Here is a 17,071-nt window from a genome sequence, read left to right as displayed (position 1 = left end):
TAATTGTATTAAAATAAACAACTCTACATGTCTGAGAGTAGTCTGCTTTACAGAAATAAGTGTTTATTACATGCAGGTAAAATATTAAAGATGTCAGAGAGACCATAATAATGTTATGTTTGCCAAAATATGTAACTGCAGATTTTTTTTTCTTTTTTCCATACTTTGATAAAACTGGTTTGAAAAATATTATTAGTAACCTTTTTTATACTTTTATCAGTTATTTAAGTTCTAATAAGTCTTGTTGCGGTGCCTTGTAATTTTTGTCCAATTGTGAGTGCATTTTCTTATAAAATTTTAGAAATTTAGAGCCTGCAATTTCTGATAATATTTGTGATCGTTCACGTACTTATACCCTTAAGTTTCTTCACGATATAAATGTTACATTATTATTATTATTATTATTATTATTATTATTATTATTAGTATTAGTATTATTATTATTACAATTTCAATTGATTTATATAACTATCCCGTTTTATTCAATTAGTTTGGCAAAAACAGGATACTTGCACAACTTTCAATAAACATTATTTGCCTCTTAAGCATTGTGGTACAGAGCAAATTTCCAAATCACTTATTAAAATATATTCCTTAAGGGACTCATAAACAATAATTGTTTCTTATTCCTCTCAATGATCTCGAAGACACTAGCTATTTCGTGCTAGGTATCTTGTTTTGGCGAACTCTCCCCTATTCGGTTTTCGAAATTTGTAATACTAATGGAGCCTATACGGAGCTCAAATGTTGAGTACTTTTGCACCTACAACACGGTGCAAGAATTCAAATATCTATTATCACGCTGAAAGTCTTAAAACATAGCTACATTCCTTCATTTTTGTCTTCGGGAAACGAAAGTCATATTCACAAACTTTAACAGTACAAATAATATCTGTAAAAACTAAAAATAGCAGGCCTATGTAATGTACCTGTAGTTTTAAGAAAACTGACCAATTGCAAAAATAAATTAGTAATTTTAAAACGGTTTATTTGCACGTTTATTCGAATTAGTCAATATCGGATTAACCAATCTCTACTATACTACCACTTACTATTCCTGCTTGTGCTGCTGTACCTATTACCACAACCATTACCACTGCTACTACTATTAGTACTACTAGTTCTAATATTACTCTTGCCTCTATTACCACCACCGTAATTGCTGCTTCTATTGCTCTTACCATCACCACTACCACTACATACTGGCATAGCTCGGCGGTAGCGCTATTCCTGCTGATACGGTCTACGTTCGGGCGTGGGTTCGATTCCCGCTTGATCTAATTACCTAGTTGGGTTTTTCCTAGATTTCCTCAACTGTAAGTCAAATGTCACGTAACCCCATGGCGAATTCTCGATCTCATTTCGCCAAATACCATATCGCAATCACCGATTCAATCGACGCGAAATAATCTACACCTTTTCCAGTTATATTTCAGAAAATATCAATTGTATTTCAGATTTGTCATTTGTATTTCAGATTAGTCAATTCAATTTCAGATAGTATCAATTGTGTTTCAGAAAACATCAATTGTATTTCAGATTTGTCAATTGATTTCGGAAGCTATCATTTGTATTTCAAAAGTTACGGTTGGCACCTTATTCTCCAATGTTAAATCCAGTCGAGATCATTTGGTGTAAAGTGAAGACATAAAAACCCATCTTGGAATTCCTGACGTCAAAGCTCCTGGTGTTGTAGGCTAATTTACCTACTGTACTGTAGAGAGTAAAATTGATGAAGCAACACACACAATATTGTTGGTGGTGATTGTGCTCGTGCAGTACAACACAGTACAATTCATCAAGCTGCAGCTTTAGCTATGGAGAATACTGGATGTTCATTTAAAAGTGTGTCATGACGTCACTGTTGATAAGTCAGCGATTTGAAGCGAGTTTCAGCTTTTGTGTCAGAGAAGTTGCCTATTAATCAAGGCGTTCAATCTGAACTTGAGAACGTGTACGGTATAACTTGAACGTCGTAGCAACAGATGGCGGTCTGTACGGTCTGTCTGCTACCATAACCTCTTTCGAACTGTGTTTTGCGCGGGCAAGTCATACGCAGGGTATTTGTTGTCATCGGTTGCGTACGGAAACATTCCACAACACAAATCAAATGCTCCGTGTCCATGTTGACCGTCGAAATTAATGTCAACAAATACGTAAATAATCGTCTTAACCCTCTCCACATATCCCGACAGTAAGAAAAAACTCACCTCAGTACATGTTTCGAAACAGTTCACATTCCTGCCACTACCGGCGTTACCGTACGTATCAGTAAGTACTCTTCTGAATGAACGCCGTACTTGCTAGGCAGCTTCTCTAGCACATAAGTAATACACTTCTGCGGAAGTGTAGGAAGATTGAATTCTCTAGGCTCATCGACTAGCCACATGAAGGCATACAGCGAGCCAGGACACACTTTGAACTGAACACCCAGTATGCCTGTCGGACGCTAAACTGCAATAAAGTTGTGGATTTTTTAAATCCATTTTCCACTTTTAAAATATATGTTAATATCTCAAGTAGGCCTAATTTGTTATTTTGTGAAACAAAAGTGAATATGTAATCTTAAATACATTGCTTATTTTCTGAAATACATTTGACACCATCTGAAATATAATTGACAAATCTGAAATACAATTGATAATTTCTGAAATTAAATTGACTAATCTGAAATACATTTGATAATTTCTGAAATACAATTGATATTTTCTGAAATACAACTGGAAAAGGTGTAGTTGAGGTGATACAGTTAGCTTTGTTTCGTTGTATGTCTGATCATGCGCACTACCTCCTTTCTGGGACTTAAAGTATCTGTGCGACAAAACTTGTTTCTGAGACTGTACGTCCTCAGACAACTCGCAGTAGGTATGCCTGTCTGGTTTTTATTGTACAGTAGTGTGGCTTTTTAAAATTAATAATTTATTACCTTGAAAGTTTCTGTTTTCAGTTGACCGATGCAAGAAAGTAGGAAGACATTCTGGTTTGTCAGAGAACTTTTAAATTATCGACCGTCACGAAATCTTCCTGTTCCTCCCCAGCTCAAACGCTTTCTTTCATTGTCTCTTTGCGTCCACTTTGCTCATCGACTCCTCCTCGTTTTCCCAGAGCGCCTACCGTACGCTTTATTCCATTGTGAACGTTATCATCAAAGGAGACAAGAGCCACTAATTCTTCACTAAAGTACCATGAATGCTTGCAAAGCTGCTATAGCATCCAGTAAAATTCCTTCATTATGGTGCGGTATTTCACAAGAGACTCATAATTTAGATAATATGCGGGAGCAGCAGTTGGATTACGACTTCCAGGCCCCGTCTATACTTGAGGGGGCAGATACGCTGAGGCCTCTGTCAACAGAGACATAAAAAATCGGTATCGTGTAGGCTACATGACACACACTCTGTCATTATACATTTTAACAGTAACTAATGACACTGCTGTTTTACGTTATCTCGTATGAAATGAATTGTACGCAACCACTGTCTGACATAAATTTCTCATAAAAAATACAGAAGCCTCCTAAAATTTTAACAGTTACGCCAAAATTATCATTTCAGTTCAAAAGTACATTTACACATTTTACGCGTTCCTCGACAATTCAGTTATAAACTCGTTGGGAATGATATTACCGTTTATAGCTTATTTTCTCGAACTGCTATTCAAAAGACATTACGGCCCGATTGTATAAACCATTTAATCTTAGATCAGAGGTTAAATTGATCCTTGTTTCTGCTGAACTTGGAATTTTGTGTTGTATAAAGTCTAATCTGAGATTAATTTGTCTCAAACTAAAGTCAACTTTGACTGAAGAAATTTCTCCGATTAAGTTAGATGATCCAAGTTCAGTTATTTCTTTTCTGTTTGAAATATACGAGTGACAGATTGTGCAAATAAAATTTCCATTATTATTAATATTAATAGATATGATAGGCACATTTATATATATTTCTTTCAATTTCTTGCCTTAATACACAAACATTCTTATATTTTATAAGGCTTTATCGTGTTCAGCAGTATCAAATAACATAACCTATAATTATATTATGTTTATAACAACCATTAATTATTAATGGATATGATAGGTACATTCATAAATTTTCAATTAACTGTATTACTAAACGAAAATTGTCGTTTTATAAAGCTTTATTATGTTTAGCAGTATCAAACACCATAACATAACAACTCGGAGAACAGTCAACATTCTTCTTATTGTCCGCCATTATTTACATTACACAAAAAACCAGTGTCTCCAACAGAGTGTACGGAAAGTCGCCAAAAAGTAGTTGTAAAGTCGCTAGATTTCTCATTATCAACAAAGAAAGATTAAATTTTGTCACTATGGGGTGCTAAAAAGGTCACTAACTCCCTATTTAAGCAATATAAAAGTTAAAAGAAATTGTTGTTGAAAAAGAGTTAAAGTCGCTGGATTGGCGACACTGAACAAACCTGTCCGCGCATCACGTATTTCACCTGTTTTTGCGATGTTGCCAAATCCTTTTCACGTGAACTTAGATTGCATTTGAACCAAGGTAATTTGATCGCAGAAAAGTTTTATACAATAGAAGAAGTGTCTGAACTCGGTTCACTTTTCGATCTTCGATCAAAGTTGATCTTTGGTCAGGGAGTTTTATACAATTGGGCCTACATAAATTAAATCATTTAGTAAGCACCTATACAAGAAATATGCCTACCGCTTTCATTGCTGTCACGACCAGCACGTGAAACTGTCATGCAAGCGAGCTCCCTTCATTCCCTGCCTCCGGTGAGCAAGACATTCGTGGTGGACGAAGCCAAAGTTTTGAGGGGTTTCCTCTAGGTTCTCCCATTTTCCCGCCTTTAACCCACCAATATCCTACACTATCCTCCTTCTCAATATCGTTTCCGGTTAATGCGATACATTTCCTTTTGTGTTGTCTGGCGCTAGCTCGTCTTCTTGCTGTGTTATGTTCTAGATCATATATGTAACAGATAGCTCATCCCTATGTTAAAATCAGTAGCACTTTGAAGAGAACAACCGCCAGGATCGCCACCCGTCCGCCGTAAACGAACACGAGATGGCAGTACAGTCGCTAATGCAATTCAAATGGGAATTATGACGTGACTCCTTATGTAACAACTAGATGGCAGCATAGTAAACCTGACAAAAGTTGTTACCGTCATAGCCTATAAGGCCAAGCTATCTGGGTATATTTATGATCTAGGGTTATGTCCAGAGACTGATCGATAAAAGTCGTTTCGGTTCTAGACGAATCGGATATCAGCGACGGATCTTTCGTTAGCGGGTTTCGACGACTCAGAGATAAAAAAGAATCTTCAATATTTTACGTAGATAACGGTAGAATTGTAGGAAAATTAATTAGGAAGTAGTACCAGAGCTAAAGGCAAATAATTTAATTTTAGGATTGTCTTAATATTTTTTTCCTAATTGTATTCTCAACGTTGCAAGAAGACATATGGTCTGATAAATTCAACTGTAAGAAGAGCCATTGCTCAAACACTTTGTAATACTGGGTTTACTGTTTTCGAAGAGGTTCATGGTCTATCAACTACCGGCAGCACTCCTAGGATAGATATGATCGCTTTCCAGGACCATCGGAGAGGTTTTATAATTGACCCTACAGTTCGTTTCGAGACTTGCAAAAGCCTACCGCAAGATGTCCATAAAGAAAAAACCAATTCATCTACGAACCAACAATCCCGTATTATCAAGAGAAACATCAAATACAATAGATAGAAGTAATAGGCTTGATGGTCGGAGCAAGAGGATCCATCCCGAAGCAGTTTGTTGATTTTTGCAAGGCTTTTCATTTGCCACCATCTGTAATTACCAATGTTTGTTTACTTGTGTTGAAAGATTCGATTGCATTGTTAAGAAATCACCTCAGATAAGACATTGCACTGTAATTTCTTTCTTGCATTGGTTTTATATTCATAACAAATTATCCATGTATTATGTAATATTCAAAAGTTTGTTTTGTAAATGGTATACTTTATCTTCTAGGCAATCCTTGTTTAGGAAAAATGTTAAATAAATAAATTGCGGTTCCTTATTTTGCATCCTTAATTTCAGTAAACATCTATTTTATCAGGCAGTACATCTCACTTGTCGATATGTGTCACAGGAGTCACAGGAAGAACAATAATTATTTGTATGCATCTAAAGTCTGGTTAATGTAATGTTACTAGTCAGCAGCGATGTATGCGCAATGGAGGGGGAAAGGAACTGGCCAACCTACACCATTATCTCCTGGCTTAGTTGCCTCATGAGTGATGCTTTATTGGTGAGGTTCTAACCTGTCTTCGGAGAGTTGACCAAACAATTCCAGTACTAGCCTATCGTAATCCGTCTAGCATACGTAGGGGAGATTCAAAGAAACCCACTAAAATCAACAGTTTATTAGTATTAAGTTCCAATTGAAACGTTGATTTTATTTTTCACATGAAATTTTTCAGACTGTAACGTATGGGAATAAACTTAAATTTGACGTAAAACGCATTGCGTAGTGTAGACTATCTTACGAAATAGAGAGGTTTATGAAATTAATATTTAATTTAAATATTTGTTAAGTACTTATCGTTTATGATTAGAATTGAAGAAGATGTTCGACATTTTTAACCAATGCTTTTGGGCGCGGTTTTGGTTCAGTACACCGACTCTAGACCGTTGCAGAACGTTTTCCCCAATTGTATGGGTTTTCCCAGAGCGGTCAATGGTATTGATATCTTGCCGGGTCGGTCTGGCTTGACTGTCTCGATGTCGTTAATCTTACAGAAGTAGTTTCTCCTTAGTAAGAGAAGTAATCCTGTATATCCCCTCGTATTTTATATCATCAGTAAATTGTAAATATTGTAAAACCTTGTTTTTATCTAAACGAGAAAATGTTAATTTCATAAACGTAGGCTACATTTTGTTAACTAGAATTGGATCAGTCTGAGAATTTCTCCGTGTAATACAGCAACAACGTATTGATTGACATAAATTGTGAAATCTTATTTTCATTAGGCCTACGTGAAAATATAAATTTTAATAATGATTCCCGTTTTATTACGTAGAATTTGGTTAGATTGCGGATTTCCTTTTGCATAATATTGTCAGTGCTACACAACACAGAACTGCATGCATTGTATTCTTCACCTGACATAATTAGGAACATTAAATCCAGACGTTTATGATGGGCAGGGCATGTAGCAAGTATGGGCGAATCCAGAAATGCATATAGAGTGTTAGTTGGGAGGCCGAGGGGAAAAAGACCTTTAGGGAGGCCGAGACGTAAATGGGAAGATAATATTAAAATGGATTTGAGGGAGGTGGGATATGATGATAGAGAATGGATTAATCTTGCTCAGGATAGGGACCAATGGCGGGCTTATGTGAGGGCGACAATGAACCTCCGGGTTCCTTAAAAGCCAGTAAGGAAGTAAGTAAGTATAATATTGTCAGTTAAATACAATAAAACAGTTATATTACCGGTTGCTGTGTATGGTTGTGAAACTTAGACTTTCACTTTGAGAGATGAACAGAGGTTAAGGGTGTTTGAGAATAAGGTGCTTAGGAAAACATTTGGGGCTAAGAGGGATGACGTTACAGGAGAGTGGAGAAAGTTACACAATGCAGAACTGCACGCATTGTATTCTTCACCTGACATAATTAGAAACATTAAATCCAGACATTTGAGATGAGCAGGGCATGTAGCACGTATGGGTGAATGCAGAAATGCATATAGAGTGTTAGTTGGGAAGTCGGATGGAAAAAGACCTTTGGGCAGGCCGAGACGTATAGATGGGAGGATAATGTTAAAATGGATTTGAGGGAGGTGGGATATGATTGTAGAGACTGGATTAGGCCTAATCTTTGTCAGGATAGGGACCGATGGTGGGCTTATGTGAGGGCAGCAATGAACCTAAAAATCATAAGTGAGTAGGGGAGAGTCGGGTAGTATCGGACATCGGGTAATATCGGACAGTGCGTTTCTTTCATCTACCACCATATGGTAGTACCTGAATGACATGGTTATGTTTCTCTATGCGACATCACAGAAACGTAACCATGTCAATCAGGTACTATCATCGTGTGGTAGATGAAAGAAACTCACTGTCCGATATTACCCGATGTCCGATACTACCCGACTCTCCCCTATAATATTGTCAATGTTTTTATTATGATCAAAATAAGTTGTAAAATCTTATTTTTATTTAATATCGGTACGTCAAAATAAAAAGAAAAATCAAAATTTCTTACTTTGTTACCTGGACTTTATGGATTTTCGAATCATAACATCATTTACTTTATGAAAATCGTTTTTCAAAATCATTCGCTGATTTATTATTTAAAACGTAACTAAAGTGATAGAAATCTAAAACAACGATATTGTCCTTATCATTTCCTAACCATTTTATGTTGGCAGTAATCCCACATGTTGTGGATAGAAATTGTATGCTAATGAAAGTCGTCCTTAGTAGACGTACTGTGCATTTTTATTTCATCAAACAAAAGGAGTACGTTGGGGGAGTTTAAAATCCTTTACTCACATTGAAAGATGACTATGAACACAGAAACAGTGAAGCAAGCGATCTCTAAAAAAATTTCACTCAGCAACGGAGTGTTTGTTCTTAACATAAAGTACTTGCTAGTGTTTAATCACTTCACCCCTTTTCGTTTGCCTTTTTTTGGGGGGTGGGGGAGAAGGGTACGATATAAGTAGGTAATTTTCTGACTGCATTTCGTATTAGGCCAATTCCGTGTATTGTAATGCATTATACACAGATATATATACGTAGGTCTGTGCGTGCGTGCTGCACGCAACGTTCTACGCACTAGATCAATACGGAGCCACGCCCAGTCTCCATTGTTGCGTGTATTGTAGCAACATTGCGTTCTGCTCGAGCGCGCGCTTTTTACACCTGAGTCCGTGACTTCAATCCCCGTAGAAAATTTGTCCTTGCTACTGGATCACACACATAGTAAACATTCTGTTAATGAAATTGTTTCTATGACCCAATTCTAACGTTTAAGCAAATATTTTGTTCTCTGAGTGTATGCAGGTCGTTGGCTGTTATAATATCTAAAAATTAAACTATGTTATTTTTATATAGTACTTACATTAGGCTATTTGTAGGAACTTTATAAATTCCAGCAACCCTCACTTTTTCAAAAGAAGTTGTCCCATGTTTAGAATCGATTTTAAAAGCACGTCTTTTTAATGTTAATGCAAAAACATTTCCTGACAATGTTTGAGACAAAGAACAAGGCACGGAGATAAAATATGTCGTCATAATTTATTAAAATGTAGTTTTGGGATATGCAAAGTGATGTATTCAGGGGATAGCCCGGGAGAAATCTCCGCCCCGTATAAAATTTATTTCCTCCCAAGAGGGAAAATTTATTACATGCTGCTGTGTGAAGTTCGAAGTTGCTGTTATAAGTGTTGGTCACTTCCCCTCCTTGGAGTTCATATTCCTTCCACACTAGACGAATGTGTGTATTTAACTGTAGATGTAAAATACATTCCTTACATAAATTAACCACTGTTGAAACACAGGCAGACCTTAATAAAAATATTATTTTTAATTAAGGTGTTTAATATTAAGGAATTTTAGCAGTTCTAAAGAAAGGCAAGACCAAATGTTTTTACCGTTATCACTTTTCATTATTGTTTAAGTACAAATGCCGCGAAGTATTTTTGAACCCAAATGTAATTTTTGACATATTTGAATTCGAATGTGAGACGTGAAGTTACAAATCGCAAGATAAAAACTTTTCTTTACCTCAAGTGTTTAGGCTTACCCATTTTTTTCCGGCTTTCTCCACATTGACGTGGTTTGCCGTCATGTCCACAGAGAGCACGTTTTGCTAAATGCAGTACTTCGACAGATTAGGTGGTAGGCCTACCGCAGTAGATGACAGGATAATAGATGACAAGTGATTGTGAAGGGATAAAGAGTATTGAGAAGGAGTTGAATTGTGGCCCTTGAAATTGGTACTATCCCAGCATTCGCCTCGAGGGACTTGGGGGAATCACGAAAAACGTAAGTCAAGCTACCCGGACTTTGGCCTATCGAATACAAGGCGGGAATGATAATCTTTCTTCGCCATGCTCGATCAAGTTAGTTATTTGACGTAGGCCTATTTAGATTAAAATATTTGTCTCACCACAGTAATAAATCTAAACTAACTAATTTAATAATATACAAGACGATTTAAATTAATGTCATAAAGAATGCAAAAAAAAAATGAAATTCAATATAAAATGTACGTTAGCCTACGTTTCAAACTATGTTCATGCAATGGAACAGACATCTTTTATTTCAGAGACACTCAGTGTAAATACTACCTGAAATTTAGTCCGTTTTTTTAAGTAACAACGTCGAATAATGGTCAACGTAATATGGACTGTACAGTGAATAGAAATAGGCATTTCAGTTGCTAGTGGCTGAAGGCTGAAAAGCCACAATTTCAATTTCAAAGAAAAAATGTGTTGCCTTTTCACCGACATCGTTCTTTTCCGTGTATGAATATAGTCTTTGTAATCTAGAAGGCTAAAAACTTACTCTTTTTACTAGACTTTTTGAAACCAATCAGTGTATTGTAATAGAACAATTCACTCCTGATCTATTCTTCTATCCTAGATAGGTCTTCTACTGTTGTTTGTTAGTTCTTCAAAAGATAATATGGAATGTTCAAAGTTTTATAGAAAGAAAAATAAGAAATTGTATGCATATCACTAAATTATAAACCATTACATGTTTCTAACAAGTTGTGTTAAACTTTGTCCGTTTCTGTGGCTTCTGTACGCGCTTCCCAGCATAGAGGTTAGTAGTTCAATCCCCGACGTGGACAGAGATTGTTTGTCCCTTGACTTGTGATTGTCCTGTGTTGCCTTCGAGGGCATGCGTCATGCCGATTTCATGACCAGGTTGGCCCACAATGTGAGTATGATAAAGTTGCCTATTTCCGTGATACCCCCAATCCCGTGATACTTTTTAAAAATTGAATGTCAGTCAAAGCTTTGCCGTTCGACCATAGCGCCAGACATATTTCGCCTACTTTTGAGAAATCGGTGAACTTTTTAGCAAGGTACCTAATCCCGTGACATTCAGTGAAAAAAAAAAAAACGTATCACGGAATTAGGTAACTTTACCCTATGTCTAGTGTTTATCAAATCCCTTTTACGCCGTAGTGGCTTGTAAGACGGCATAGCAGAGGAGATAAGATATTGAAAGAAAGAAAGAAAGAAAGAAAGAAAGAAAGAAAGAAAGGAAGGAAGGAAGGAAGGAAGAAAGGAAGAAAGAAAGAAAGAAAGAAAGAAAGAGACAAACAAAGAAGTTGCTACATTTTTCAAACTCTTTGTATCTACTTTCACAATGAAACTTTTTTTCCCCACATTTAGATGTGTATCTTTTGTAATGAACATTTTGCATTATTTAGTCTAAAAGTAATGAAAATTATCGTATTTTTATGAAAATTGGATGATCTTAAGAGAAAAATAAACTGGTATTAATCGGAGTTCACTAACGCGTAGTTCGTTATAGCAAGCGATTTTATTTCTGAAAGCCCCTGATCGAAAGCCATGACACTCCAAGGAGCATCGCCGCAGAGTCTGAAAATCAGTACTTCACATGATAAATTCGATTAATCTAACTTTAAGCTGGGTTGAACATAACTCCACTGTCAACAGTTACTGCCACACTCTTGCGTTTATAATTTTACACACATCATACAACACTTTTGTCAATTTTTCCTTCTGAATGAACTTCAGAGTGGATAGTTCATTACTTTACTAATGCTTGCAGTGTCCATTGATCCAGTCCTAAACTGACAAGCAAACATTCTGATGGGGACAGATAAAAGTTATTTTTTTCTTTCACCATGTTAATAACGTCAAAAGAAGTGCTTAAACAAATTTTGGCAATTACGAGGGCCGTAAAAATAAGTTCGTCATGGGTCGTTAACAAAAAGAAAACACAATTTCATTGGAAAAATTTATTGAAACAGACACAGCTATTTTTCAACATATTCCCCACCGGAATTGAGACATTTGTCATATCATGGGATCGACAGAGAGGTGCAGACGGCTGTCAAATGCTGGTTTCGATTCCAGGCGGCTGACTTCTATGACACAGGGATACAAAAATTGATCCCATGGTATGACAAATGCCTCAATTCCAGTGAGAGATATGTTGACAAATAGCGCAACAGTTGTTTCTGTTTCAATAAATCTTTCCATGCGATTGTTTTTTTTCTGTAAACGGCGCCACTTTCTGGACGGCCTTGTAATTGCGATCGAGTGGCCAAAATTTGTGTAAGTACTTCTTTTGGGCTCGAGGTTGCGGGTTCGATCCCGGCCCAGGTCGATGGCATTTAAGTGTGTTTAAATACGACAGGCTCTTGTCAGTAGATTTACTGGCATGTAAAAGAACTCCTGTGGGACAAAATTCCGGCACACCGGCGACGCTGATATAACCTCTGTAGTTGCGAGCGTCGATAAATAAACCATATTTTTTTTTTTTACTTCTTTTGTCATTATTGACACGGCAGAAGGAAAAAATTTAACTTTTTTATCTGCCTTCATCAGAATGTTTGCTTGTGAGTTCTGCTTCATTTTCGAGATAAATTTGGAACTCTACAACCGATTATACTCTACGTTTCTATTTTCAAGCCTCTGCAAACATATATATCTGATTAGTATGTCCAAATAAGACTTCTGCCAGTCATTTTTATTGAATAATTTCAACAGTCTGATGCTAAATAAAATGCTTATTCGTTAAATGAAAATAGAAACCGATAATCCGTTTCTCTGAATTGGAAATGCGTTTCTTGATGGCAGGAATACAGCTGCCGACACGGTTATTATTGTATAAGACATCCTCGGTCGTAAAAGAAACCGAAGCAAATCTTCTAACGGCGGCTGCTACCATATCGCTCCTCCAGGTGTCGGAAACAGGCGGGGGAGGAGTGTTGGAACACTCGCGTTTCCAGAGGGACGGCGAGAAACCACATTTGCTGCTGAAGGTGATTGATGACAAGGTCAAAGCCCTTTGTGTTCTGGCTCCGTCCCAATATTCTCCCGCAGTAAGTGAGATCGATCCCTGGACCTCCAGGACGTTAGACAGACATAACGACATTCAGCTGTCGCGAGTCAAACCGGCGCCTCCCAAAAGAGGTCAGTTTCAGGGTCTGGCTTGATTCGAGTTTATATTGTTTTTTTGAGAGCTATGTTTCACTTGTCTTTCAAAGAGTATTTAATTTGGACCGCAGTTGTTCGGCAAACACGCATATATTTTACTACAGTTAGGCAGGTTCCATGCTTTGAAATTTATTGTTGTTTAGTTTTTATTTAATGGTGCTTTTATACATAGCTGAATTTAACCTCCTGCCGCCCGTTAGCCTGTCGATAAAATGTCGTCCCTATAATGCGAGATTTAACTGTCTTTATACAACATATTTATTTTACACCCAAATGAATGAGCTATAAATGAAACCTGTGGTGTATTACATTTCGTTTATTTCGCATCAGAACAATGTAATAAATTTATAATATAGGATATTACATGCCCTGATTTTGTATTTTTAAATTTCAGTAGGATAACGAATGCAGTTTCTTCTATAATGATACATTGTACTTTTTTTAAATAAGAAACTGAAACCATATAAAATAATCGTTGTCGTGGAGATGACACATCTTCATTATACGTGTCACTCACTGCGTTTCGTAACATTGTACTTCTTTATCATGTTTCCAATTCTGCTTCTGTTTACATAATTTACGGTGACCCAAATAAGAAGATAAAACTTTCATTTCTCGCATTGCACGCAAAATGCACTTATGTAAAAGACACGTGACTTCAGTTATGGATTATAAGTACTATTTAAGTAAATGTATCTATTTAATGAGTAGCTGACAAATCTTAACAGTACTATATTTTTTATATTACATTGTACACCCAATAACAATATCAAGTAATAATAGCACAAGAATTTGATAATGCAGAATGTGATTGAAGAGTATGACAAATGGGGATTAAAAATAAATTTTGAAAATACATTCTATACGGGATGCGGTGAAAATACAAGAGATTTGGTTTTGCGAGATGGAATAGGCATCATAAAAGGGTGCAATGAATTTGAATAATTATAATAATAGGCTAATAACCAGTGGCGCTACAGCCCATGAAGAGCCTAGACCGATCAGCCGACTGCTGGCCTCACGCCCACATGCCGAAGCAGAGATGGACGATCATCGAACCAGAATGGAGGTATCGTGTGGTTAGCACGATGATCCTCCCAGCTATAATCTAAGTTAAATAATAGATAGTAACTTCTGGGCCACTCTGTATATAGGTCTATAATATATGGAGACAACAGTATTACCTCACAGTTATTACTTTACAGGACGGGAGGCAGAAGAAGAATAGGACGCCCGAGGAAGAGATGGATATGCATTAGACAAAAATTTATGTACAGTCGGAACAGGCCAAATCGGCCTAAATCGTGTTGATAATGATGGTGGTGATTATTATTATTATTAGTATTATTATTATTATTATTATTATTATTATTATTATTATTATTATAAATAAAATCATTGGCGCAACAGCTTGTGCAGGGCCTCACGTCCACATATCTCAGCAGAAGTGGACGATAATCTAATCAGTATTATCAGCATAATGAAACCCTCGCTTACGATACTAGATTACGCTACATACTATAGCTTCTCACATCCTTCATGATGCTGAGGCTGGGTGGGCACCGGTCCCTTACACGCCGAAATTTCATTATATCCTTATCCCATGAAGATTCGGTCGGCGCTCATTTCGGGTCGTTAATCCAAGGCATAACGTCTTAGACTACTCGACTGCAATATCATATTATAGGCTATATTGTAATCCTTTGTAATATTACTGTACTATTTACGAAAATCTGTATTTAAAATTATAGCAATGCTATTTTTTATTTTTATGAGATTCTAACTACATTACTTAATTACTTACTTGACAAACAGTCAACAATATTATGAAAATAGATAGTTTAAAAGCAGAAAATAAATATATTTTATGGACATTCACTTGCGATTGCAAGATACGTAGGTCTTTACAAGTGACAGTAGAAATAATTTATTGTGAAGAGTGGCATATTCTGGCCGTCTGGCTTTTAAATTAGTTGTGTTGATAAAGGAATTATGATTGTCCAGTACAAACTTAGCAGTTTTGATCTGGAACGGCTTTGTTGTTAATTATATGGTAATTATTTGTGTTTTTTCGTCGCCTAATGTGATTTTTCTTTTTCAGCTATTGCCGACGATGACACTGCCGGACCAGTCTATATCAGGGAACCTCCAAACAGGGTCGATTTTTCCAACACGACGGGAGCTGTGGTAGAATGTTCAGCACGAGGAAATCCTGTACCTGAAATTATCTGGGTTCGAGCTGACGGAACAGCGGTAGGGGACGTACCTGGCCTTAGACAGGTAGGTTTAATTAAATGTAATAGAGCTTACATAGTATTAACAAAGGTTTACATGAACTTCATAAACTATTCGTATGTCAGAACAAGTACAATTTTCAATGTTTTTCATAGGCTTCACACAGTTTACACACATCTTATTAGACATTTAGATATTAGTTATTTTATCCTATTGAATACTTGGCCAAAGTGTAGTTTATAATATACAAATACGTATTATATGAACAAGTTATAGTTATAAAAAGGCAATATGTATCTTTGTTCTGGAAATGAAGTATTATTATTATTATTATTATTATTATTATTATTATTATTATTATATACAGTTATCTATATTTAAGACTTTTAGGATCCATACTACACTTGGCAGAACGCATTCCATATTCATTCATTCATTCATTCATTCATTCATTCATGGTGTTCAGCTCAAGAACAGGTCTTTCACTGCAAATCCAGCATTATCCAGTCTTTCCTATTTTCTGCCTTCCTCCCCCTCACTCTCTCTCTCTCACACACACACACACACACACACACACATATATATATATATATATATATATATATATATATATATATATATATATATACAGAGACAGAGAGAGAGACACTAAATACCAATTTCTTAAGTACAAATCGTAGCACCTCACACACACACATATATATGTGTGTATATATATATATATATATATATATATATATATATATATACAGGGTTGTTTCCGATCTCTGATAACGAATTTGAATGACGTAATGTGAGTCAGGAATCACACCGACAGCTGAATTTCGGCGAGAGGTGACAGATCAGTAGTGAGTGATTTCATAATCAGAGTGCACGGTGTATCATAGTAGCAATGTTCAAGAAAATCGAGCCTTTTTGGGATGGGTACATAACAACCCTTTCAGATTCCAAGTACAGTTACGAAAATCATAGGATCCTGCAAAAAACGTGATTTCGTTATTTCCAAGAAAGGCCTACCTAATAAGACTGGCAAAGCTCGGATGAGATTAATTCCAGAGTGGAAAAGCAAGCAAATCCACCCCTCTTCACAAGTCGCCGCACCCCACTAGATGATACAAATTAATTCCATTCGAGCTTTACCAATCTTATGAAGTACATAGAAAATGCCTTTCATGGAAATAACGAAACCTCGCTTATTGTAGGCTTCTTTTATTTTCACTTAACTGTACTTGGCATCGGAAAGGGTTGTTATGTTTCCCAAAAAGGCTCGATTTTCTTGGGAATTTCTGCTGTGAGTCGCCGTGCACTTTGAGAGATCACTCACTACTGGTCTGTCACCTCGCGCCACAGTTCATCTGTCGTGTGACTCCTAACGCACATGATGTCATTTAAATTCGTTATCAGAGATCGGAAACAATCCTGTATTTATAGAGAGAGAGAGAGAGACTAAATACCAATTTCTTAAGTGTACATATCGTAGCACCTGTTCTATCTGAACATTAGTGCCAATTTTCTCAGCTTTATTTTTAGAAGAAGTTAATCAGTGTGGTTTCTGAATAACTCTTTTATGCGAGGAGTAGATTATGCATTCTGAAAAAAATAAATAAGAAATATGCTCACGAAGAGAAAAAAGAACATGGATAAAACTTGGGCAA

At 36.4% G+C, this 17,071-nt stretch overlaps 1 protein-coding gene across 40 annotated transcripts in view; it reads left to right on the top strand.

The window, feature by feature from the left end:
- Dscam1 (Down syndrome cell adhesion molecule 1) overlaps positions 1-17,071 on the top strand; it is a 480,268-nt gene that overhangs the window by 261,007 nt on the left and 202,190 nt on the right. For all 40 annotated transcript variants that reach the window (XM_069821931.1, XM_069821942.1, XM_069821928.1 and 37 more), the window contains exon 3: positions 15,283-15,461. In XM_069821931.1, the coding sequence (XP_069678032.1) occupies positions 15,283-15,461 (179 nt within the window). The remainder of the gene's footprint in view (positions 1-15,282; positions 15,462-17,071) is intronic.

The sequence above is a fragment of the Periplaneta americana genome, chromosome 3, assembly GCF_040183065.1.
Source record: "Periplaneta americana isolate PAMFEO1 chromosome 3, P.americana_PAMFEO1_priV1, whole genome shotgun sequence".
Classification (NCBI taxonomy): Eukaryota; Metazoa; Arthropoda; class Insecta; order Blattodea; family Blattidae; genus Periplaneta; species Periplaneta americana.
The sequence above is the reverse complement of the archived record's forward strand: the minus strand, read 5'-3'. Positions and strand labels throughout refer to the sequence as shown.